Genomic DNA, 27,408 nt, shown 5'->3' on the forward strand with positions numbered 1-27,408 from the left:
CCGGGCTGTGTATTCGAACAGCACAGGAACCAGGGACCATGGAGTTCAGTTTCTAGAACCATTTTAGCTCCTACCCCGAGGCAGGATCTTGTTACGCTTCCATAGGAACTCACAAGTCACGTCCATTTATACTTCTTGCGGACTGCGGCACGCCATTTTTTTAAAAAAAAGATAGCTCTGTCACTGGTCAGCTGTTTTTCGTGTGACAAAATGGACAGAACCAGCAAGATATGGACCGACACAAAGGTCCAAAGTCTTCTGACCTGCTCATCAACAAAGGGCTTCCAAAGGCTTGCTTTGGGACGTCAACATTTTGACCAAAATAAGTAGGGAGTTGGCGATCGGCGGGGTTCTTGTAGTCCATGCTAACAATTCCCACTGCACAGAACATGTATGCTTCGGCGACTGCCTCTCCATGTTGTCCGTGGCGTCCTCTTCTTCTTCTACCGTGGTTTGTTTTCCATTGTTGTGCTAAAGATATACGTCACGCGGTCCCTTACTGCCTATGCCAATGCGAAACTAAAAAGTTCCTGCAGTGGACCGTTCTTCCTGGTACCAAATTTGGAGCTTGGACAGTTCTAGGGACTTTTCTTTCCTCACTACAGTGCCTCACTGCTTGTAAACCTAAAAAAGTTCCTCCTGGACGAGGGTAGTTCCTCTTAGAACCAAAAGTGGCTAATAAGTGACATGTTGAGACGCCTCATTATTTTTTTTGACAACAGTCAATTTGGGTTTTTTAACTTCGCGCCAAGAGGCTCCTACCGCCTGGAAAGGTCAAGCGGTGTCATCGCGTTTGATATGAAGCCCCCCCTCTGCCGCCGCCATGAATTCTTCATGAGCGATTCTGACGAGAGGGAAGGACATGACATTGAGCTAAATTGTGTCTGTGGGGCTCCACGGGTTAAAGCACAAGACGTCAAAGAGATTTTTTTTTTTTACATTTGCACAGGAGGGTTGCAGATTTCAGAAGAGGGATCCTTCCCCGGGCTGCGCTTCCTCCGCTGGAATGTAAACGCATTTGCCCCTTTCAAGAATCCCCGTAATTTGCAGGTTCGAGGAGAAATGCTGATTTCCCCGGCCGCTCTCGGTATTCTACCCGCCGTCTTTTCAGCGCTTATCTTATTCTGCTTTTCGTTCCCCGGCCTTTCTTTGCAGAGTACCCCAGATATAATTTCTCGTCCCGTTTAAGGGATAACCCGCGGCGAAGAGATTCTCAAAGGACTCAACCACATCGTCATCATCACACGCAGAGCGATGTGGCGCCCTGTCGGGGCGGGAAATGTAACTCCCCGATGTGTTCAAGGGCTACTGGTGCGATCAACTGCTGGGTTTTCTCAGAACTCCAGGTTCTGGTGACGCCATCTCAGGAGTGTGTGTTCGGGCTGGATCCGGATCGAGTACCTCGTCCACTTTGGTGCAAATTATTTTGTTTTGAGTGATAAATGTTGACGGAAATCCCCATCTGTGGATCCGGGACAGAGGTCGGCGCCCTTTAACGCTCAAAGAGCCATTTGGAGATGTTTCCCAAGAGTAAAGTAAACACCGGGAGCCAATTTTGAAATCTAAAATGAATCAACACGGAATATGATGTTGTTTTTTTGTCGTAATGCTATGTATAAACAAAATGTCACATTTTTTTAAATCAATGAGCAACTGCAGAGAAAACGAAATTACATTTCTGCATGCAATGAAACATTTTGAACGCCGAAAAAAAGACAATGGGTTGAAGGTTACTTTTAAGCAAAAAACTGTCCATTTGAGTCCTTCTTGCATTTATGAAAAAAAAAATTATCTACCGGCAAACCAAAAATGCCGTTGTCCTTTTACTGAAAAGGTGCAGATGCTCATTAAGAGCGACAACATTCACACAACATCACAACAATTCCCTCTCTCATTTTGGACGTCATGGCAACACACAACCGTTCACCCTGTTGTTTCTATGGAAGTTCTCAGTCATCCAGGTCAAGGGTGATCATCCGAAATTGTGCAGCATCATGTCTCTGGAGGTTCTCGGTCATCCAGGTCATGGTATTATGGAACTTTGTCGAACCGGTGAAGCCTCTCGGTTAAGAGGTGAAATGTCTTCAAGAGAAGAAGCTCAAGTCCAGTTGCCAAGAAAAGATTTTCGGCATTTCCCATTTCGGGTCTCTAATGTTAAAGAACATTCTGCATGTTTTTGGTCTGTGGGAAGAATCCACGCAGAACATGGAGACCCCGTACCCATTTTTTTTTTGGTTTATGGGGGTCGTGGCACAGTGGGTGAGAGCGATCGACCTCGGAACAAACAATTTTGGTTCAATTTCCCAATGCCGAAGTGTTGCTGAGTAAGAAACTGAACCCCTGACTGCTTCTGTGGCGCTGCGAGATGGCAACCGACTGCTCATAGTTCATACATGACGGGTTAAAAGCAGAGAAGAATTTCCCGCAAGGGATTAATAAAGTAGAATAAAAAGTAAGCACTCCCCTGACGGACTTGAACCAGGGATCTTCTTGCTATGAGGCCCTTTAAAAAAAAAAAAAAAAAAATTCATTTCCTAATTCTTCGACGCGAGAGAGAAACTTATTAGCTTCAAACGGGAAAAAAAAAAAAAAAATCCCATCGGTGCGACTTTGCTCGGACCCGGATCTTCCCGTCGGTCGCCGACTCGGTAGCTTGGAAGGCGGTGGAAATTTTTTAAACTATGCGGCGCGGGGAGAGGAACTGTCAAACCCGGTGTTCCGGGGTCAGCGTCTGAACCCAGACAGCGACCCTGCCAGCCGGACGGCCGCAGAGCTGCCAGCATCCGTCCCTGAACAGCACAGCTATCATCAGCAGGACGTCGCACTTCAAATGTCACATCGCTCCCACCGCCGAATATATAAAGCATCCGTGTATTTTTTTTTCTCGAAAAAAAACATCTTCCAGATGCGCACCGGTTAAAATCCCTTTGAGAGCGAGACATCACGCGTGTGTTTGTGAGTGTGTTCGCTCATAAACAACCCACTAAGTATATTCCAGACTGTAACTAATCAAGTTCTCAGGAGCGGCTGAGAAAAGGGTCTGCAGATAATGAGTCCAACTTCCTTCCTATTCCCGAGTCTTTAGAGCCGAGCTAAAAGGCATTTGTGTGGGCTAAAGGGCAAAGAGTGTGTGTGTGTGTGTGTGTGGGTCGTCATTGTCGCCCGGCTCAATACTGATCGCAATTCGCGCCCTGCCAGTCAGACGGGCCCCGGCGCTGCTCCTTGGTCGTCCCCATCAAAAGGCTTTTTTTCCTTGGGCTCATGGTTGATTAGGTGGGGGGAGACTGGGAACCGTGCACGGCACACTGGGCTCTTTGTCCGACTCGAGAACGGCGCTCCTTAAGAGTCCGCATGCTGTGCATTCGCGCACACACGGAGACGGGAGCGCTCTTACGGATAGGATGCACGAATAAAGGCCGTCTTGTTGCTTAATGTGCCTGCGTGAGTTAGCGCGCCCAGGAGGAGCTAGCTTCCACACACGCGTCTGTCGCTACGCTAATGAGCCGTCTCCTCCGGCCCGCCGTGACTTTGAGCGCCGCGAAACGCTTCACGAGATTACTAAGAGGCAATCAGCGAAGGGTTCGCGCCGTCCTGTCGAGCCGTCATGTCGACGGCGTACGAGCTCGCCGCGTGATCGCCCGCTGAATCACAACCGGGATGTTTGCGGCTGGTTAGCTGGTTAACGCGCGTCATGTGACAACTTATCCCCCGCGGCGGCGCGGAGCCCTTACATGTTACTCCGCTAAATTATTTACGAAGACCATCAATCGGAGCCGGGGGAGCTAAGAACGGCTCTCCGTTAGCATCCACCCCCTGACGATCGTCTGCTCCGTTTTTCTACGTGTCCTCGGGTTTCCTTTGGAAATAAAACAAATAAACGTTAGCTCCTCTCCTTCGGTATCGACGAGGCGCGACGCCGTTCTGTTTCCCATCTGGACGCCTATGTTCGATCCAGAATTCAGCGCCGTGTCGTTCCGGAACGAAAGCGAAGCCGAGGCGACGCGAGCGCCCGGCTGTCTAATTGTCCTCCTTAACTTGTTTACCAAAAATAAACACGTCTCCTGCTGACTCTCGCGTCGCCCAACGGCCCCACAAACAACCTCGGCGGTTTATAACGCGAAGAGGAGGAGAAGGATTGTGTGCGGCCGGAGCCCAGGGCGCTGTCGGCGAGCACGGATTGGATGCCGCTCGCTAAGCGGAGTGTTTATTACTGGGCCGTGTAGAGTCGCCACGCTGAGTGGCTCAGATACCATCCCATTAATCTCCATTAACGCAGATGGAGACTTAATCCCTGCTCTCTGGCTGCAATGGAGGCGTTTCGCCATATTTTGCCGAGTGGAAAAACTCGTTATTAATGCTGACGTGATGGTGACACATGGAAAATAACATTTTATAAAACTGAAGGAGCCTCTCAGATGAGGGATGAAACGTTTTCAAGTGAAGAAATTCAAATCCGGTCGCCAAGTCGAGAAGATTTTCGACAAGTGCAATTTATAAACGATGCGATTTCAGTCGCGCGCTGTTGTTCACGCTTCGGCGAGAAGGTCGCCATTTCGATTCCGACGGAGTTCTCCATGTTTTCCGGTTTGCAGGAGATCCTATATTGTCCGGATTGATACGACAAACACTTGCATGGCTCTATATGACCTGTGAATGAAACCGTGAATATTTTGTCTCTATGATGTGTGAATGAGAGTGAATGGTTGTTTGTGCATAAGTGAATGAGAGTGCGACTGTTTGTGTCTTGATAAACTGGCCCTCATTTGCATGTCGACCGATCCTGGGCGAATCCCGCCTTTCGCCCAATCCCAGCCGGGATAGGCTCCCCCCCGACCTTTCGTGCAGAATAAGCAGTATAAATAATGAATGGATTTATTTCCACTCTCTTATATGCGTTCAAGCCTTATTGAGATTATTTCAAATATCCGCCTTTACAATGATCAATGGGAATTAATTAATCTTTTGCATATCCGACGTCTTCCCCGCCCCGGCGCCGCCTCGATGCGTCTGAGCGACACAAACAATCTTCTATATATTTTCTTTCCAGTCCAACACGCCGCCGCTCGTCCGCCGGCTCGGCGTTTATGTCATCGGAGGATGATGTCGTACGTCTCCCGGCGACAGTCCAACGCCTGCGCCGTGAAAAGGATTAGGAGAACTCAACAAGATTAAGTCCCTTAGTATTCCTTACCAGCGGATCGGTTAAATTCCCGGTGGATTAAATTCCTGGTGGATTGCCCGGCTCCTTCCCCTTATATATATGTATATACATATAAATCTATATATCTCATAGTGTCACTTTTTGTTCCAAGAACTTGCTCCTCAAGAGGGGGAACTTTGTGTTCTGCTCTTCTTGTCACTCCACAGAGTACTGATATATTCAAGGATCTCCTGTGGATGTCCACTGGTGGATGTCCCGGAAATATGTTTTGGTCAAATATTGGTCTTCCGGGAGAGAAATTAATCATGTCCTGTCGGGGTTACTCCAAGTTTATTCCTTATTTCCTGCGCCGATCCTTTATTTCCACAAACTGGTGGCCGAAGAGCGGACCAAAAAAAATATCGGGTCGCGATATCGAATCCCGTAAAATGGTCCGATCTCATAGCGACATTTATTGGCTCATGAATCCCGTTTTTTATTAACGTCGCTTCCCGAAACCAACTCATGAGTTAGAGTTAAAGATGATTCCAGGCGTGTAAAAAAACAAAACAAATATTCAGACAGGGGTTTGATGTCAGATGGAGTTAAATCCAGAGTTCTGCAAGCGGGTTTAAAATGTGTATTCAAACCTGACGTGTGTGTGTTTGCTGCGAGTGGGGGATTCTCGCCGGACAGGTCGCCATGGCAGCAGCAAGTCACCTGTTCATTTACTCTCCAAACAGGAAGCGGCCGTACAATCCCGGTTCATTCATCCCGCCCGCCGGATCGCCCCATCCAGATACGTCGGGCTTAAACTGCCGAGTCGGGTTTTCCCGTTCAGCGACTCAGAATGGGCCGCTCACGTCACGACCCCCGGCCTCGGGGGGGGACGTTCGGATTTTTGAACTCCAGTCCACAGCGCGGAGCTTCTGGTCACGACAAGCTTCCCTTGGAATCACCATCCGTCCCTGCGCTGCACGTGTCCGTCGTATTCCACTTTTCATGAGCGCGAGAGTTAAATCCCCGAGTCATCGTTGTGAGAGCTAGCGCATCCAGGTGTGTTAGCAAATTGCGCCCGCGCGAGCTAAAGATAGGTCGCTAACCGGAGGAACTCGGCTCTGAAATCTGCTCGGAAAATCTATTTTAAGAACACGTTTATGATATTTGCTGTTTTTTTTTTTTTTTTGTCGTCGTCAATGTGGGAAAACCCTGCCGCGTTCTCCGACTTGGCGATTTATCAGGAACACTTAAGTGAGTTGGCGCTCCAGCTCGCGAGGTTTTGCTCGAACCCGTCTTTTAAAATCCGATTCCTTGTTTCGACGCGGTGCGAAGATGTCAGCATCTCCGCTTTTTTTTTTTTTTTTTTATTTTCCTTACCAGGCTGTCGACACCACCCAGCGTGTGATTGGCGTTGTACAGCGAGTAGGTCAACTGGTACATGCCGTCGTTGGTCTCGCTGTTGCCGTAGAAACCCACACCCACTGCAACGCTGCGGACAAAGGGAGGCAGAAAAAAGTAAGCCATCGGCAGGATGGATACGAAGGGGGGTGTCTGATGGTTCCATGTGTGTTTTTTTTTTAAATAAATCGAAAAGCCGCATGCGCAATTTCTGCACCGATATCCTATTTCGGGCACGTAAGACGTCTCTGGACCGAGATTGCATCGGATATTTTCGGCGTAACTGACATGCCGGTCTACGCCTCTGCAAATAATCTCGCAGAGCGTCCCGAACAACGAGGGCCGCGGGACGCTAACGGCACATGGAAATATCAGGGGTTTTCCTTTTCGCCGGAGTGTTTTTGCTGTGTGGAAGCGAGCGAGGAGCTCAAATCTATTTTCCTGGCTTGCTCTTTTGTCGTGTTGAAAGAAGAAGAAGAAGAGGAGGAGGAGGAGGAGGAGGAGGAGAGCGTGCTTTCCAGCAGCAGTGACGGGCAGCGAATATCATTTTTGAACATGGAACGGTTTGGTTCTGAGCTCCAAAAAAAAAAAAAAAAACGCATCCCTTCCCATTTGTTCTGCAGGAGACACGCATTGTGTTTCCACGCTTCTGCTTTCTCTTCTTGTGCTGCTTTTTGTTTTCTGGCCACGCGAGATTAAAACCGATCAGAGCGGCCAATCAGCGTCAATTCCGGGACGGGGTCGAACGCCTCCCGCCGCACTTTGAAACGCCGACTCGGGGATCGCCGACAAAGAATGTAACACCTGTTCCATTCGCCTCGGGCGCCGAATACGTTGGTATTCTGCAATAATCCTTCTACGTCGGTTGTTTTATGCTGTATTTATAGCACAAGAGGCCCGACTTCTGCTTTATTTCCAGCCAAACGCTGACGGATGGCGCCCATCTGGGATTCATTTCATCCCAGAAGATACACAGCGCCTCTAATTGACTTTTATTACGGATCGATATTTTATGACCTAATTAATCCTACGAGTTTTTTTTTTTTATCTTTCACGAAAACGGCCGCCTCTTCCGCCGCCGGCCGTATAAATCAGGCGAATGTGCCGTGCCTCATCCGTAATCTATATCCTGTCCGATCTGACAAACGATCCCGCTAGTTGTTCTGAAACGAAGCCCGAACCCCCCCGACGTCTTTGGATGAACATTAGATGAACGATTTGTCAGTTAGTGAAAGTTACAACCGGGGGACCGGGAGGGAGGGGGTCCAATCTATAGATTATTTTGAGTGAGTTTGCGAATCATATCAAGATTTCATCCTGATTTGACGATATATGACATCTTGTGATAGGAAAAACCAAAAAAATTGGCTGAACTTGGTGACCACCGAGCTGCTCTGACCGCCATGGAAACATCAACTATCATATTGATCAATTCCTAATTTCTCCTTTGGCTTTTCTTTGGTTTTTCTCATTGTATTTTTTTAATTTTTAAAAATTTTTTTTTATTTTTTATTTTTCTCATGGTATTTTTTTTTTACATTTTCTCCATTTTTCTGACGTACCCTGCTGCTATGACAATTTAATCCCCTGGGGATTAAAAAGTCATCTATCTATCTATCCATCCACCCCAATTGAGAAATTTAAAACCCGCCCGACAACACGGTTCCTGTTAAGATACCTCGGCAGCCATTTTTCTTTTGCGACAAACGCAGGCTCACTCGATGACCCCCTTCAGGTGAAATTACTCTCATTGGGTTTTCTTAACCTTCCCTGAGAGGGAATTTTTTAATTTTTTTCTTTCAAGGCCGGAAGACATGAATAAATAAGTGTTTTGGTGGGAGAGCCGGGAGGCGGCGGACACGGGCGGGCAGTCCGAAGGAGACGGGGGCTGACGCTAATCCTGGCAGCTGTTGTGTACTGCTTACGGAGGATAAAAAAAAAAAAAAAATAAAACTAAAAAAAAAAAAAAAATACGACGCGTGGGGTGGAAAACCGCAAACGGGATAAGACGGAGAATAAGTCTGATAAGACGCAAAGAAAGGAAGAGACGCTTTTATCCGCTTTTCTTTTTAACTGCGGCGGTCGAGTTTTTCTCAGACGTTGAAAAATGCATTAGGCGCTGGAAGAGACGGCAGCCTTGTGAGAACTGCGGGAAATTTTAAGGGCGGGAGCTAATTAATAGAACCGGGGAAAGAAGGAGAAGGTGGTGGAGGAGGAATCTTTTGTTTGTTCCGCTTCTTAAAAAAAAAAAAAAACACCCTCCGTCTTATTCCAACGGAAAGATTATCGACGAACGGAACTCGTGGTGGAGCGTGCAAACCGTTCAGACCGTCACGCCGATACACGACAAGGTGGATGATGGACAGCGGCGCCTTTTTCAGGGAAATAAGAAAAGAAAATGAAAACATGAACCAAAGGACTCAGCCTGGAGCGGAAAAAAAGGAGGGAAAAAAAAGGAAAAAAAAAAAAAAAGGCCCCTGGGCTACTATGAATAGCTTGTGACATGTTTGAATATTTTACGTTCTGCCCAAAAGTGACAGCCACAATTCAGCGGAAATGACAAGTGTGATCAAATGTCATGGTGCAACCGGCTCATGGGTCCACCTCCCCCGACACACACACACACACACACACACACACACATACACACACAGCAGGCCTTTAATATAAAACATAAATAGCTCCACATGGGCCCGGCTCTATTTTGGGAGGGTTTGTGCCTTTCTATTAGCAGCCTCGGCCCCAAAAATAAACATCGGTGGTTGCCGAAAGCGGCAGAGGGTTTTTAAAAAAAAAAAACGCGGTTTTTGGTTTTGTTTGCTTTTCCCATCCCGAGTTCTGTTTTTTTTTTTTTCTTGCTTCGCGCTCGACAGGCTACGCGCTAATGCGACGCGAACGCTCCTCCGTTGCTATTCTTCCCCCGATGCGGGACGTCGGCCAACAAAATGTAGAAGCCGTCCGATGCCAGTGAGTTTCTTTGTCCGCCCCGGTGAGGAGGCGGTCCTGTGAAAGACGCGGATTTGGGAATTTACGCCGAAAGACAATTTGGTTTTGAGGCCACGAGTTTGCATTCGCACCGCGTCCTGACGAAAACACTGCATTCTATGGTTTCATCCATTCCGAACTTTATTCCGAATATCTTAAGATATTATCCCGCATCTACATCCTTTTGACGTCACCCGTCATACTTGCCGATGACGATCTACACGACCGCCCCAACGAGGAATTCTCGTGATGTCAGCTTGAACCCCGGTCGGAAGAAGTCACCTTTCTAGTCTTGAGTTAGCAAAACAAAGCTACATTTCCTGGTGTAACTTAAGTGTGACATAATGGGAATCAATTCGAGATCCTCGCTGCCAACTTGACAATTTGACAGAGGTTGTGGCGAGTGGCGTCCCTCCGTTCAGAAAGTCCGACATAGGTTAATGAACGGAGTGAAAGAGGACAGGAGGATCAGGAGGAAGATGATCAGAAGGGAGCAGATATGAAGCTTGCGGACGTTGACGTTTGGGTAAAACCAACGGGAAGGTTGGCGGTTCGAATCCCGGCTCCTCTTGTTTACACATCGAAGCATCTTCAGGCAAGACATTGAAGCCCCAAGTTGCTGCTGCTGACCTGGTTAGCGCCCTGCACGTCAGCTATCGGTGTGAATGTACGCTAGCTCGCTATATAAAAGGAGGCCATTTAACGTGAGCCGCGGATAAAAGGAAGGCGCGGAGTCTCCGACACGCTTTTTAAGTCGCCGACGCCGGCTTTGTTTCCGAGCCGAGGCGTCCTCGGCGCGAAGGCCCCATTCACAGGAGAGTGCAATTACACAGCTTATCTGCCGCGACCTGCGGAGCGGCGGCCCGCGGCTCCACGGCATCTGCTCCGGTTTCACCGCCGCTAATTAACATTGAGCCGGCGGCCTATCGGCTCCAGCCGCCGTCACGCATAATTAAGAGTGAAGGACGGCGAGATAGCCAGTAGGAAAACAAAAGAAGGCAGGACGGACAAACGTGTCCTGGATGTAGGGGGGCTGAAAAGAGGTCGTCGGAATTGGAAAAAGGTTTCGGCGACGGGCTGATCGGATGAAATGGAAATCGTTATTTTTTTTTCCCGACACTGGTGGCGACAACCGGTGGGCGATCGTATCCATCCATCCCCTCCCTCCGGCACGACGTTACAGCAATCAAAGTTGGGGAATCAGGTGAGGGAGACTAGATTTCCCACAGGACCCCCGACATCCACCCCGCCCTCCTCCGTTCCTCTCACAATATTAAGTCTTACAACTTATCAACCGAGGCCACGCGAGCCCTTTCTAATCTACTTCGGGCCCGAACCCCCTCCCCCTCCTCCCCGATGGGATTAGGGATGTGATAAAAAGAACAAGAGAAGTGTTTTACGGTATTTAAGAGAGAGCGTTAGCAACGCAGCCGCGCCGCTCGGGCAGCAGCTCCGCGGGGACCATGACGACGCCCGGTAATAAAACCCAGTAATAACTTGACTTGTGAGTTTAATTGTGACCGAGCTCGTAACTCGGTTTGCTTGTATATCAAATTAAATTTCCACTTTGAAATGAATGGAAATGTCATTAATCCGTTCCAGCGCCCCCTGTTTTTGTTCCGTGTTTTTAACTGAGAAAAATGTATTTCACAAATAAGAAAATAATTATACATGATCGGTTTTATCAAGTTCATTAATTATGAAGATCGGATGGCGGCAGCGCCAGAGGAGTTTGGGAGTTTTACAGTTGGTGCGCTATCGTTTAATTTAACTTTATAGCTACGTACTTAATGATGCAATGCGTTGCTAAAATGTAACCCACTTTGCTACATGTTCTGGCTAAACGTCATGAAGCGACTGAGTGAATGCCGGCCCTCTTTGTAAAATCATCAGACCGTCCCTGATTGGGTTTAAAATTTCTTTAAATGTCTCCAGCCTTCTCACAGATGATGCTCTCGGTCACGGAATCTCACCAAAAACAACTTCTCCATCTCTTCACGGCCGAGTCGCTCGTGTGTTTTGATTTTCACTGGGCAAGCTAGTGGCGGGCATCGCGTCCGATTTTTTTTTTTTTTTTTTTTTTTTTAAAGCGCCAACTCGCGGACGGCAGCAACCCCTTTGTCGAATGTTCATACCGCTCGCTCTTAACTCAAATCTGGGCTCTTATCACAAAACAAAAAATGGCCCATAAGTTGACGCTCTAATGTTCCACTGTACAAGACTGGAGGTCCAGATGGGGTCAAATTCTAACACGAGGTGTGGATGGCAGGTCGTTCCCGTCGTGTAAAAGGGAAGAAACCGCGACATCCCTTTTATTAATATCGTGTCTATAGATGGCGGCGTCTCAGCTTTGGCCAATGAAATCAAGCAAAAGGTGAAATATGGGTCAATCGGAACCCTGCGTTGCTGAGATTCCACGCCGGACGCGAAATCTCATCGATCCAGTCCGATTGTAAATTTCATCTCCTTGCCACCCACGTCGGGTTTGTGCTCAAGGATTTGCAGAACCCCCCCCCCCCCCCCCCCCACACACACACACACACACACACACCGCTGCATCTGGTTGCGGACGGCGTTTCGCTGTTTTACAAGAAAACCCCCGGCTCCGGCGGATGGGATGGAGACGGAAACCGTACGAGAGCGGAGAGAGGCTCCCCGGACGAGGCCCGAATGCAAATCCGTCGGCGCAGATTTGTAAGGAAGAGAGCGAGACGGTGCTGTTCGAGGGTCGCATAACGGTAATCGCATGCGACGTGGCGGGCGAGCCGATTGGGTCGCTCCGTTCCACTGAGTCAGCTGTCCGTCATTTTGGCCAAATATCACGCAAGTTTTTCACCACCTGACGTGCGCTTGTACTTCTTATACCTCTGGCTGAACACTGCATTTATACGTATAAGTATTGTCGGATTTAGCGATATTATAAATATTGACCTGAATAGTCAGAATTTGAGCCCAAATAAAGAAGATCCTACTTTTCTCAGAGCGGTGAAGCCAAACTTAATTTTTAAAATTCTTTTACGGTAGGAGCTGCGGAGTCTTCCTGCTGAGAGCTCCATCTGGCTTGAATACAAACGGCGTTCCGTCCCGCGTTCGGCGTCGAGATGGGAGACCCGCCGCCCGCTCGGCTCTCTCCGCCTGTTGCTGTGATTTTTACGTTTCAAAAAAAACACATTTGACTAATTCACAAGTGGTTTGACGGGGAAAAACTGCACGGAAAACTGCCATTCTGGCGGCGTGTCCTCCAAAAATGCCGAGCCTGTCGTACCTCGGAAAGCCCAAAGCTGGATCCCCTGCCCCCAGACTTGTAGCCTCCCTCCTCCCCCGACAACCATGAGATCCACGCACTTCCACTTAACAATAACCCTTGTCTTAAAAGACGGGCAATTATGCCACAGTTGGACTAATTCAATATTCCTTCCAAACATGACTGTCACATGGCTGAGAGGAGTTTCCACTCCTCCGGCACCGGATTCGATTAGTCACTTTGGAGAGAAGAGAACATCTCATTGATGGACTTCATCAACAGAATCCGCCCCGGTGACGTAAACGCTGGCACAAGCGCCGATCAGCTTAAATAGATACGAATACGGCGAGTGAATTCTGTTCTAATAACAAATCCATTTTCTTTCTACTGGATGGGATTCAATGACCGGAGCGAATGATTACCCTGATGTCATTATCAACATTTATTCATCCATTCGTTATCTATTCCCGTCGGGACTGGAGACGATGCCAGCGGAGCTTCACCCTTGTCATTCTTGTCATATAGACACGATCATTTTGTGCAAGGGAACATTTTAATGCATGAAAATGTTGTCCGCTGACCGGTTAGAGGCGCGGGAATTCAAATAATAAAAACTTTTGTCAGTTTACATGTAATCTCTACGCAACGATTACACTTTATATCGTTATTATCATTTTGCACTTCTTCTTGTCCCCAGGGTTTTCCCCTTCAGGGGTCGCCACAGCGAATCAACCAATCGGTCTAACCCTATTCCACACCGATTACCTTCATATCCTCTCTCTCTACGTCCATAAATATTCTTTTTGGTCTTCCTCTAAACCGGTAATTTTCAACCAGTGTTCCGTGAGATATCGTCAGGTGTGCCGTGGGAAATTATCAGAGCGCACTGGATTATAAGGCAAATGGAACGCCACTCGCCACGTCATCACGTCTGTGACGCCATGGCGTAGAGGCTAATGTGTTAGTGCCGCGCGACACGTGACAGCGGCGCTTTGGGATGGCAGCGAGACGAGCGAGCGACATTGATGGACAAAATTCTGACCCGGATGAAGCCCCTCGTACGAGCGGTCGACCAAAGTTAAAAACAGAAAAGACGGCGGGCTGGAGGAAACACAGCGAAAGCTATCTTTCATTTGGATTAATTTTTACCGGGGACGCGACGGCACCGACTCCGCTGTGCTCGGCGTGTGGTGAACAGCTATCCAATAGCGCCAAGCAAGCTTAAACGGCATCTCCAAACCAAACGCCCTTCCGTTCAAAACAAGCCGATGGGCTATTTTGTACGCTTACGTACAAACAATGACGAACGGGCAATTTTTCGGGGTAAACGTAAACAAGAGAGCCCTCAAAGCTAGCTACCTTGTTGCCGAACTCATAGCTTAATCAAAAAAGTAGATTCAAAAACTATATTATTAAGAATATGTATTATATGAACTGTGTTAGAGTGTCATTTTGGTTGGTGGTGTGCACCAGGATTTTGTTTAGGTAAAAAAATGTGCCGCGGCTCAATGAAAAGACTGAATTCCAGCATCCGTCTACCAATATATCCACTATCCCTCCTCTTAAACCATCTCAGTCTGGCATCTCTGACCGTCTCTCCAAAACATCTAACATGTGCTCATTCCTGATCCTCTACATCCTGGTCACTCCAAAAGAGAACCTTAGCATCTTCATCTCTTTTCGTCATTGTTATTGTTAATTTTGCACTATAATATCAATTCACCATGATGCAGAGTGAGTGGGAGGCCTGGGCTTGTTTCCCTGCTGCTAGACGCTCCCACGCGAGGACGATGGGAGACAGTCACACTCCAATTGTGTTATGTCTATCCAGTCTACTCCGTAGTCTTGTTTTGGTGGCAGAAAACCCTGCCTCACAAAGATATGTGGTACAGGGTTTCATGGCTTCATTAGCCATTCGCAAGCTGCAAATAATGCCTAGCGGGCGCGGAGCTTGTGTATCAACTGTTGCGATGAACCCGTAACCTAGGTGGGAATCTTTATTTTCTTTTAAATGCAGGGTTCGCTCGTTTCCTCCTGAAAAAGCTCTCCGGCGACTTTTGTTTCCGACACATTTTTGTCAAGGGCTAGCTTGTAGCAGCTGATGTGTTGAATGGCATAACAGAGTTAAGGTCGGCAGTTAGACGAAGGCAGAAACAGTTGGTTTTTTTTTCAACATAAGATATGGAAAGGAAGGTCTAATGGAAAAAACATCATTTGTACCAAGAAAGATTTTCTTTAAGGACAACAATATGGACATAAAACATACCGTAATTTCCGGACGATAAGCCGCGACTTTTTTCACGTTAACAACGATGCGGCTAATATATGGACTTTTTTGGGTGGGGGGACGCTAATGAGCTTCACGCCGCTAAAAAATTTATCCTCTTCACGAAATGACCGGGAAATTCTGAGTCCGTTCAACTCCGACACCGAAGATGACGACTTTGACGGTTTTAGTGCGCAGGAGGAAGACCGAGATAGCGATCGGCTAGCCGGTGCGGCTTATATTGAGGTGCGCTCAATAGTCCGAAAATTATGGTAAAACAAATCATCGTCTCATTCACGTCACATGGAGAGACTCCCTGGGCTAAAGGGAAATAGCTTCTTAGCAAACGCATTGACAGCTCTGGTAACATCGGTGGTTTGAAAACGCAAGATGTGAAGGTGCTAAGTGAGCGGAGAAATGTTTGGATTATTTATCTAATTTGCAAATATACTGCTCCAAAAAGTAAAGGGAACATTTAACAACAGTCAATCACACTTCTGTGAAATCAAACTTTCCACTTAGGAAGCAACATTGATTCATTTTGACTTGTTTTAAGGCCATTTCATCAACGTCGGATCAGCCTGTAGTGTGTTTTTCCACTTTCATTTTGAGTGTGACTCCAAAGCCAGACCTCCAAGGGTTAATAAATTTGATTTCCATTGATCATTTTTGTGTGATTTTTGTTGTCCGCACATTCAACTACGTAAATGACAAAGTATTTAATAAGAATATTTCATTCAGTCACATCTCAGATGTTATTTTCCTCTTCCCTTAATTTTCTTGAGCAGCATATAATCTGTACTTTATATATGTATATATTTCTAAATTGAAAGTCTGTTTGAAAAAAAAAAAAAACCTTTTATGACCGCGGCCCGAAGCTTTGACCGCTTCTCTATGTGACGGCGCCCGTCTCGCCCGAGGCTGATTTCAGGATCCCTTTATATGGCGAGAGACGTCTGACCTCGCATCTGTTTCTCTTACAGACGGCGGGAGGTTTCGCTTTTTCATCTTCTTTTTTAACGCAACAAAGCAGCCGGCGTGAACATTTCTGCTAATAGATAAATAAATAATAAAAAAAAAAAAAACAGTTTACATTTTGTCTTTTCAAGTGAGCTTCACTCGCCCGCCCAGATTGACCCCGTGTGTGTGTGTGTGTTTCCTGTTCTGATCACCGGTTCAAGGCTTTGAGGCGAATGCGTTTGTCAGCCGTGTTTCTCGTTTTTTTTTTTTTTTTTTTTTTTTTGGAGCTGGCGTTCGAGGAGGCGGGCGTCGTGGCTGGTTTTGAGCTCAGAAAAATATACACTCTCTTCCCCTTTTTTATTTCTATTTTTTTTTTTTTTTTTTTTTCAAAAGGACATCATTCAAAGAAATGTGGAGACCCTATCAAAGAGACTCCATCTGCATTAATGTCTCATTACAGAAAATAGTCGTGACATCAGGAGGGGAAGGGGACTCGGCGGAGTCGGATCAAAGGGGAGGATTTCATCAGAGGGGGAGAAAATAAAGAAGTTAGAGTGAATTTCCAGAACTGCGAAGGACGAAAAAAATAGATTAAGAAAGGGAGCTCGGGTTTTTCGCGAAGCGGAGGTTGACCGACGGGCGTGACGAGCGGGAGGGGGGAGCCGCCGAAAACGCGCCCGGAATACAAACGGGACATCCGAGATGCGACGGACGCCGAGAAAGCGAGGCGTTTATGATCGTATCGCCTTTGAGGGGGAAAAAAAAAAAAAAACAGGAAAATGCGCAGCGGGAAAAACAACGCTGCAGCTCCCTCTCGGGATAAGGGATCCCTTTTGAATGGCGGGCGCCAAATTAAATCTCACCACGTGATTAGGCCGGCGGCCACGGCGGCCCAGGTGACGCAGCAGGAGCCGGCCTTCTTGCTCTCCTCTTCCTCGTCCTTGCGGCAGCAGCAGAGGCAGCTCAGGTAGATGGCCAGGCACAGCAGGTTGAGGCCCAGGCCGGCGGCCGCCACGCAGCCCAGGAAGATAAGCGACTGCACGGGAGGAGAGATTGAAGGGTCAGAGAGAGGCGATGTTAAGTTGAACCTTATAAACCCAAACAAATCAGATATCGCTCGCTGAACGTACACAGGAATTTGTCGAGGCGTAACAGCGCGGAAAAAAAAGTGACAAGAAAAAGAAAAAGTTAGTACAACTTGTGCTTGAGAATGTAGACAAATCATAATAATGTGCCTGGTATTTAAAAAGAGCAATATTATAACTTTCTGAATTTGTCGTTAGGAATGGGCTTTAAAACAGGTGTTTGTTCACCAACATAATACTTTGAAGAAAAACTTGCACTTTTATTCCAAGTGAGCCAGCTAGCTTTAGCTAGCTAGTTATAAGATTGAAAAATCGATCATTTAAAAAGAATAAAATCGATCATTTGTAAGAATTGCTTTGAGTAGCCTAATGTTGATATGGTTGATTTCTTGTTTTTGGCGGCGGCGAGAAGGCTTGATAAATGCACCAATGAGCATGCGACGTGTGCATGTGGGAGTTGTAGTTTTATTTTATATACCATTTGAGAAAAGTGAGACAGTTAGCTTTAGCTAGCTAGGTGTATGACTGATAAGTGAACCATGCATGATGATAATCTAAAAGAAATAAAATTAAGAATTTGTACAAGTCTCTTTAAGTAGCATGCTATTGTGATCTGGATTTTCTGTTCACCTCGGCAATGAAAAGGCTTCACGGATGAACCAATGAGCATTCAGCGTGTGCAGGCAGCGGACCAATAAACACGCGTCATACAGGTTTAATGTGTGTGTGGGAGTTGTAGTTTCTTAGTCTGTTTTTTCAGTTTAGTGGCTGTTAAAGAAAACTACAACTTTCCCACAGCGGATGCTGTCAAGCCCTGATTGTGATGCTAGCTAGCTGGTTGCCCAAGTAACAGATGATAACTGACATATGCTTAAATGATAGAACAATGGCAAACAAACCCTTTACCACATCAAATGAACATTAATAGAACATTAATTTAATATATGAATTAATGCAAACATCCATCACTGAACATCTGTAATGCCCCCGGTGTACGCTGAGACAAAATATTCTTATAATTCATTTTAAACCTTGACCGATTCGACAGGAAAAATAAGCGAGCGTTTTCTTTTCAAAGATCTATGAGCCTGTCAATATTTAAGAAAAAAATCTCAAAAGGTGTATTCTATTTATTTTATTTTTTATTCAACTTTTACCCGACACGTTTCCCGCACCGAATGAAAGTTATATATAGTTATGATACAATATCACACAATTTCACACTGAAATTAATGGCTACTGTAGATATTGTAGTTTTATATATATATATAAAAATCTCAGGTGAAGAGGAGACGGTTGCTCGTCTCCCCCTCCTCCTTCAGCACCGTGTTCCACCTTGTGAGAGTGAGATAGTTTTGACGAAAATAGCAACGACTGCCCTGACGGCCTCAAATGAATCCTGCATCAATCTGTGCGCAGATGGGTCTATTGGAGCTCGGCCTCGCCGTCCTCCCTCCTCCCCCCCGCTCTTCGTTTTACACTTTGCCTGGAATCTTTTTGGCGCCGGGCCATCTGTTCCCCTGCTGTTGACGTCGTCGTGTCCTGCGGCGACGAGTAGTGGGATTAAAATCTAAAAATGGCCAGAATCCGCGGGATTATGTCAGTGATTCTTATTTGTGGAAGGGGGAAAAAAAAAAAAATCCCCTAAAAAAAAACAGCTGTTTCTCACCCTCTGAAGAAAACATGTAATAAACACCACTATTACGATCACATATTTTTGATATTATGGGAGCCACGGATCCCTCGTCATTTGCACATCTTCTAAATATAAAAAGGTTTTCAACCCTTCCTGCTCCATCTGTTGGGGCGCCGCGCATTGTCTTGTCCCATTTCACGGCTACATGCTTTTCACGCAGAAGGCCACGCATCTGCCGGCGGACGAGAACGCGGAAAACGTATCGGAGGGGGGCGGGAAAACGCGTCCGAGCTTCGGGAGTCGAGACCCTTCGATCGCCGACGACCCCCACCTTGAAACAAAACAGGAAATTAGCGTGAATTTATCACCGCGCTTGAAGAGACGAGGTGTCGCTAATGCTTTAATGGGGACGTTCAGACAGACGGAAGGCCGTTTGCGCGCCAAGGTGAGACGGTGACACAAACACCCCCCCCCTCGGCTGATCAGACGGAGACGGGGGGGGGACGTGGGGGGTCTCCGGGGGCCATTTGGAGGGGGGGTTGGGGGGGCCAACACTGGTGTCAACCTGGGGCGTAATCGAGGCTAGGCTAATGACGGAAAGACGCTGGGGTGCAGTTGGGTGATATTAACACGTTTGGGGTGTGTGGAGGGCGCAGCGAGGAGAAATTGTTACAGGAAGAGAGCGCGGGGGGGGGGGGGGGGTCTTCTGGAATCGTCATGGCAACGTGCAGGTTAATGCCCTTGCGACGGGGAGGGAGGACGAGTGAAAAGGGGAATTATCATAGCCTATTTGAATTAAGTAGCATGTGACAGGCCTGCTTAAGTTGCAGTGTCTCGTGATTCCTCCTGCAACCGGGCGATGCAGAGAAAGGAGGGAATGTGGCGAGGGGGAGACGGGGGGTCGGGGGGGAAACCAGTGATGAAACTGGTAGGCTGCGGCTCCTCGGAGCTTCTGCGAGCCATCAAAGGAATATATAATCCCTTTTGTAGTCGCTGTCTTGGCACCCCGGCCCCCGAATAACCTCCAAATCCACCATAAATCAAACGTCGCACAAAAAAAATGTACACTTTTTTTTTTGTGGGGGGGGGGGGGCAATCGTTTTTCCGGGGCCGCTTTGAAAAAAAAAAAATAGAAAAACACTTACAGCCAAGGCCGTTCTCGCCACTTTCCCTCTTCCGTTCTTTCCCCTTCAGTGGGGAGGCGCAAAAAATAATGGCTTCTGAATTATGTAGCATCCATTCGGGCGAAGGACACACGCAGACTCACGCATGAAGGCCCCGTCACTCCCGCCTTCTCCAACCTCACATTAACTTCAAAAACAGCATTTATCTCCTGCACATATTCACTGTTTGACTTAAAAAAAAGTTTGCCGCGGTTTGAGTTTGAACCCTCGCTCCCAACTGTCGGCGATTACTGCGGCAACCGGCCAAATAATGACGACGGTTCTGGTCTTGGTTGGGATAAGGGACGCTAAATAGTTGGATTAGGGATTAATGGTTTGTTTTCAGGTCGCCGCTTCCTTCGGTTCAGGTTACCTTCTGCGCCGTGCATACGTGTAAATGCTGGGGGCGGGGTCATCGTTTCGGGCGAAACAGATCCGATTTGCATAAAACAAGTGATCGAACTTGTTGGGTATTGCTGTTTGAGAGAATCTAAAGCTAGTGTGAACACACCAGCACAGCTTCAGCCTCCGACCAATGAGCGGATACGATTTGCATACATTCATTCATTTGTTTATTTATTCGCTCTCTATACCGCTTATCCTGTGGAGTTCCCCTTGGACCAGGAACAAGTCGACCCCAAAGAGTGACAAACAACATTCACCCTCTCATTCACACATCATATTAAGACATTCAACCATTCACTGTTGCATTCAAAGTTGATATAGATGTATATTCACCCTCTCATTCACATCATATTGAGAAAAAAATTCACTCTCATTCACACATCATTTCAAGACAACCATTCATTCTCATTCATGTGTCATATAGAGATGTAGAAACATTCGCTCTCTCATTCTCACATCACGTAGACATTCAACCTTTACTCACATTCACATGTAATATAGGCAGAAAACATTCACCCTCTCATTCACATGTCCTAATGAGACATGAAAATTCACCCCCTCATTCACGTCATATAGAGACATACAATAATCAGTCTTATTCAAGTTATAGTGGATCATAGAAATTCACTGTCATTCACGTCATACGGACACATACGACGTTCACCCTCTCATTCCCACCTACAATATGAAACCATTCAGTCTCTCATTCAAACCTCTGAGTATCTTAGGGTCTCCGATACATTTCCTGCACGTTTTTTGGACAGTGGGAGGAAACGGCTGCGAACGCGGGGGAAGAACATGGAGAATCCACACAGAAAGCCCCCCTGTGGGATTTAAACCAGGGACCTTCTTGCTGTGGGTGAAAGCGCTAACCGGCGCTATCCCTCATCCAATAGAGGAGCGTTGACTAAACAAAGCTCCTCCTGCCCTGCGTCGTGAATCCCTCCTAGATCCTTTTTCATTCTGCTTCTAATCGAGGACACGAGTCAGAACAAATCTGGCTTCCCTCCGGTCGAACCCCGCCACGTCCACGAGCTTTTTGTCGCCTCAGCCAACTTTCGTCCAATTTCAGCAACACGTAAACGGTGACTTTTTGGACTTCTTGCGCGGGCTTAGCCGCCGGTCGCCGGGTCCACTCGGAGGTCTCGGGTCGATTCCTGCCGTTTGAGGACAGCCTCTAATTGGACGGACGGACGAGCGGGATGGCCGGGAGGCCGACGGCACAGGAAAGAGAGCGAGGAGGGAAGTTCTTACTGAGCAAAACAAAGACAAATAAAAGGACAGGAAGGGAGTATTAAAAGCAGGAACCATGAAAAAGCAGGATGTGGATGAGAGAAAAAAAAAAAAAAAAAAAGCGAAGAGGACGAAGCGGCGGAGACGATGCATGAATGACCGAGCGCGCGCACGTGCCGAAATCCAAAAACGGAACGCAAACGGAGCCACCTCATTCCCATGGCTACCTCCAGGAGGCTCTTCATTACTCATGCACAGCTCAGCTCCTCTCCCGGTACCAAGCCATTGTAGGAAGCTTCGCCCCGAGGCCGGCCGGAGCTTTGCATGATGCTACACTTTTACCCCAAATAGAGGGCGAACTTTAGCGCTCGGGGAAAGAAAACACCAAAACAAAACATTAGAATCCTGCAGACGGGGGCTGATTTACGAGACGGCGCGCATGTGAACCGAGGTCAAGAGGGACATCTCTCCAGCCTTCTGAGTCATTCGTTACTCACCTTGCTTCGGGCGCCGGCGCAAACCGAGCCGAAGCAACAAGGACGAAAAAAAAAAAAAAAAAAAAAAATAGCCGCTTTTGAGTCAAAAGCACTTTGACAACAGCTCGTTATTCTCGAACTCATAAACGAACAGTCAATATATTTAATTGGCTCCTCTTAAAATGATATAAACCCGTAAATGTTTGGCAGTACGGCCATGATATTCATACGATTTAAGAGCCTTTGGTTGTTTTGTTGACGGTGAATTAAATCAGCGATTCGTTCCATCTTTGAAAGCGGCGCCAACGATACATCCCATAAAAAACGGATCATGAATATCGTTGCGGAAGAGGCCTTTGATACCCGTGGGAGTCAATTTCTCAGGAGACCAGCGTTCATTATATTTTGCAGAAAAATTGGACGATGGGTGACGGGATTGACGGGAAACGATTGTGTTGTCATTGCTAAAGAAGCGCGGTGTACCGCCTGGCTCTGCCCTGGGACTCCACGCTTTTCGGTGCTATTTTCAAACGCGGGGTATGTTAACGTTGTTCCTTTACTAAAGAGGAATTGGCGTTTTTCAGCACAGCGGATGTGAAATGCTAGCTAACCAGTATCCAATTAGCACGGACTTGTAGAATGAAGTTTTTTTTTGTCGAGATGTTCTTGTCCCGGCAACTGGACTTGAATTTTTTGGCTTGAAGATTCGGATGAGGGGTGAAAACATCAAATAATTCAAACATGAATTATTTGACAATAATTCACCATGACCCGGATCACTGAGAACCTCCACAGACATGAACAGGAGGTTTATATATTACCACCACCCTCCTATAGTAAGGGGTGTATCATAACGGGGCGGTGATCGCCTGGAGTAAAAGAAACCCAGAGGGAATTGGATGAATCATTTACAAGCCCCGGGTCTCATTGGGGGGAGATAAAAAAAACAAAGGGAGTCTGACAAGACGCTGAGATAAATGGACACTGATGTTGAAATGGCCATTTACCGACCCTTCTGGCGGTATAACACACACACACACACACACACACACACAAAACTATCACTTGAGAAAACAGGTCGCAGCAACACAACCGTTGTGTTAAGTCAACAACAGCCGAGGGAGAAAAATCAATACTGAGTCCACTTTGACTGGATTGGGAAGTCCTATAATATTGTTTTTTTTTTTTTTTAAAAGACTTTTTGGGAGGTATAATTCCAAACATCTGAAGCTTGGCAGTTACCAAAGTTCGCCCGCTTCTGTCAGACGAACCCGGTAGCATCAATTTTGTGGATCTGAAAGCGTCACAGCCGCGAAAAAAAAAAAAAAAAAAGACAGGAATACAGACGCCGATCGCTAATCAGCCGTGGAAGAAATGTGCGCTGAGAATACAGGAGGAGAGACAACAGAGGTGGAGCTGGAAGTGCGATCTACAGAGCGGGGGATCCATCTTTGAAGCCCGAGTAGTGATCATAATTAATACATGAAGACGGAAAGCACCTCCATCTGGCGCTGAGCCGGGTTGAGTCATATAACGGCGGAAGTCCGCGGGCTCGGAGTGGCGCTAAATGTACGCTAAGTGACCTCTCCGAGCGTGGGGACGGCGCAGCAGGTGGTAAACAACTCTGTGGAGGAAGAAGGAAGGTCTCAAAGGGGCCCTGTGTGTGTGTGTGTGTGTGTGTTAGTGACTTTCTTTCGGCGTGTTCTGTTGTGGATGAGATGGATCCAAGATCAGGTGGAGAAAGCGATGATAACAGGGAAGAAAATAGATAATCCAGCTGAAAATGTCAAGGTTGAGCGGCGAGAGGAAGGCCGTAGGTGATTTTTTTGGCTTTTAGTTCAATTTGGTTTTTCTTGAAGGGAGGATTCAATTTATTGAATAATAAGAAAAGGAAAATAAACGAAAAGGCCAGTGTTCTTTTTAACACAACCGTCAAAAATAATGACCCGCCGTAGCGTTGGTAGACTGGAAGTAATTCCTCCTCGCCGTGTGGCGGTTGATACCGTTTTTTTTTTGGTCCCTGTGGGCGTTTTGTCTTTGTCAAGACACTTTCTTCTGCCGATCTGAGATGCTGACGGCCAGCCGACCACTTGGCTCACAGTGTCTCCGTAAAGTCAGCCTAAGGGAAACTCAAATCTTTTTACTTACTCGATTAATATACGAGTCACTTGTCCAGAGTTATTGGGTTTTTGAGTCGTTTGAGTCAGTCAACTGCTATGTGAGAAAGGCTGCTACTCTGAGCTACTGAGTAATGAGTTTGTTTATTTACTCAGTGAGTCGTTTGTCTTAGGAGTGGAGAGGGCGACTCTGAACTGCTGATTGATTCGTTCGTTGGGTTACCGAGTGAGTCGTTTGTTTTATGAGAGGATGTGGCTTCTCTGAGTTGCTGAGCGATTCGTTTGAGTTACTAAGTGAGTCATTTTGTTAGCGGAGATAGCTACTCTGAACTACCGCGTGATTCGTTTGTCAAGTGACTGAGTGAGTCATTTAACGTCGGAGATGGCTACTCTTGATTACTGTGATTCATTTGTTGAGTTACTGAGTGAGTCACTTTGTGAGTGGGGATAGCTACTCTGAGCAACTGAACGATTCGTTCAGTGAGTACTGAGTGACTCGTTCGTTTTGTGAGTGGGGAGGGCTACTCTGAGCACTCCTTGATTCTTAATTTGCTACTCAGCAGCCGGGAGAACACCATTCGGAAAAGAAACCAGAAATGATGCTCCTCCCACAGGGTTAATACGGTGATTAACATCATAAATGTACAAAAACATGTTAGAGTAGCCGTCGCACAGCATTATCATGTTGTCTAGTCTCTTATTTGCCGTTAGCTAGCTAGCAATAGCAGTGACAAGTTGGTGAACGAGCTAACGGTGACGACGAATCGCGACTCAAGAGTCGGCAAAACAACCATTGACTTGCGAACGATTCGTTTACAACTCGCACATCACAAACAAACACTGAGTGATTTTTAAGCTCTATTGAGATTAAGCATCCCGGGTAATCCAATCTCACTCACACACACACACACACACACACACATACACAAACACACTGCTCCAAACAGGTGTAAACATACTGAATTCAACCAGATCTTCCGGGTCACATTCGGATTTGGTTTTTGGCCAGATGTCATCACACTCAGACAGAGATCTGAGTGCAAATCCAGACGGGGACAAACGGATCCAATGATGATTCTGGAAATATACGCTTTTATTCACAAGCCAGTAGCAGTATGAGTTTAAAAAAAAAAAAAAAAACAAGAAAAAACCTCAGCAACAAGCCCTTAGATATATATATATATATATATATATAAACATAGAAGTGTGTGTGTGTATTCTGAATCCATCTACTGTTTCTAATCTCCTCCACTGTGTTTTTGTTTCTGCTGGCAGATAACAAGCCGTAACTGCATCGCAGCGGTTATGATTAGATAGGTTTATAAATGGACATGAGTGAACCGTCTCAGCGAATATAAACTACACTCAAGACTTTCTGTGCCTGTAATCACTCTGGCGTTACCAACGCGGGTCGGTTTTTCCTTAAAAAAAAAACAGACATCAAGTTCTAATTTGTTTTGTTTTTTTATCTCGGCCGACCCCGATGGGAGTTCAAATCGCCGGTTGAGCCATCACCGATGACATCACACACACACACACACCCTCGGGGGACAATGTAAAAATATTTTCACATGCATGGAGAGAAACGCAGATTTAGCGGGAAGCGACGGGGAATCCTGGCATTCAGAGATCATTAAAATAACACGTATAACACAGCTAAACCCTCCACGCTCTGGCCTCCGGGGGTAGTGAGTCGTGGGAGTGGCAGGGTGGGATGGTGCTCTGCGGGATGCCATTAAATCCCAGTGCCGGATGAGTGTGTGTGTGTGTGTGTGTGTGTGTGTGTGGAGGAGGATCCTTGAAATGTGTTCGGAGCTGTCGCTCTCTCGTCGCCCCCAGAGGGAAAAAAAACAAAAAGTGGCCCTCGCAGCTCTTGCAGAAACGCCTGCCTCCTCCAATGACCTCCCTAGCAACCTCTTCTCCATCCGGACTTCTCCGGACAGCCGAAAAGTGCATTATCTCCCCATTTCCGTGACACCCTGGGAGAAACCCAGAGCCCTCCCTGAAGAGAGAGTGTGTGTGTGTGTGTGTGTGTATGTTGAGGGGGGGGTCAGCGTTTCTCGAACGCTACACCCTGCACAACAAAAGAAACCCAACCCCCGCCCACTCTGTCATGGAGGAGCAGCCTTTCATTGTTGATTACGCCGGAGGGGAATTTCTGGCTGCGCGGATCTGGTTTGTCCCGGATCGGGGCTCCGAGGAGGGGCCGCCCGAGACTCCCCTCTTTTGTCGCCGAATGCGACGATGACGCCGGCGAGGAAACACCGTGTCGCAGCGCGGTGGTACGGCGGGGGAGATTACATCACTGTGCTGACCCCCCGGCGGTACCATCCGGCCAATCAGATGATGCTAATCGCCCGCTTCGAGGAACCTCGGAGACAGATCCGGGTTAATGACCTCCTGCGGCGCCGGCAGGGCCGCCGCGAGTGAGCGTTTCTGCACGGGGAGGAAAAATAAGGGGGGAGTGTCGCGTGCAAACAGGAAAAAAAAAAAATCTCTGTGAATCACCGCCTTTCACGATAAGATTACGCAATCGCACAAAAACAGAGGAAATCGGCCGTGACGGATTGAAGATTGATTTTCTCGGGGAGGAGACACTAAAGAGGCGGTGGTTTATGATGCAGCCCGAGTGGGTGTCGATGGATAATGGAGTTCCGACACGGTGTGGAATTTGTTTAAAAAAAAAAGAAAAAAACCTGAGATTCCCCCTGATGGTTGGGGAGCTAACGTGCTAACGTGCTAACCTCCAATACTTTCAGCAATAAGTCAGGGATATTAATAGGTATTATTCTAATCTAATAACCCATGTTTCAAAACAACATAACTTCTTTAGTAAATCAAAATCTGCATTCCTCATTTGCGGACGCAGTGTGCGTCCGATCCTGGATTTCCCGGCTTCGCGTCAAGGTCTGTCGCGCTCGCCAAAACCGGGTCAAACGTTGGCATCATATGAGCGGCGATGGGTTCCGGCAGAGGTTGAGGGCGGGGAGACGGAAACGAAAGCCGAACGAAAGAGGTCTGAAAGAGGAGGACGTTTTGATTCGCTCAAGTGGAACGTCGGGAGTAGGCACCGACGCGGAAAGATCAAGTTAAGTGTTAAGGGTGTGTGTTTGCCCCGATTGTTGAGGAGAGCAGCGGCGGCGGCTTCGTTTAGCCTTCGTCATCCGGGGCGATGCGGCGGCGCATTTCTAAATTTAAACCTTTTGTACATTTCAGGGACGATTGAGAAAAATGCCGAAGCTCCTCCGAAGCGCTGCTTATTCGGACCGTCTCGCTTCGAGATGCCGACGGGCCACTTAT

At 47.1% G+C, this 27,408-nt stretch overlaps 1 protein-coding gene across 3 annotated transcripts in view; it reads right to left on the minus strand.

Moving 5' to 3' along the window:
• Window positions 1-27,408, minus strand: part of ttyh2 (tweety family member 2) — a 73,058-nt gene that overhangs the window by 38,448 nt on the left and 7,202 nt on the right. For all 3 annotated transcript variants that reach the window (XM_086140120.1, XM_086140119.1, XM_086140118.1), the window contains exons 2-3: window positions 16,857-17,029; window positions 6,518-6,629 (exon numbers count right to left, since the gene is read on the minus strand). In XM_086140120.1, the coding sequence (XP_085996246.1) occupies window positions 6,518-6,629; window positions 16,857-17,029 (285 nt within the window). The remainder of the gene's footprint in view (window positions 1-6,517; window positions 6,630-16,856; window positions 17,030-27,408) is intronic.

Source organism: Fistularia commersonii, chromosome 32, assembly GCF_037954325.1.
Source record: "Fistularia commersonii isolate RoL2024-O1a breed Wild chromosome 32, RoL_Fcom_v1.0, whole genome shotgun sequence".
NCBI classification, from domain to species: domain Eukaryota; kingdom Metazoa; phylum Chordata; class Actinopteri; order Syngnathiformes; family Fistulariidae; genus Fistularia; species Fistularia commersonii.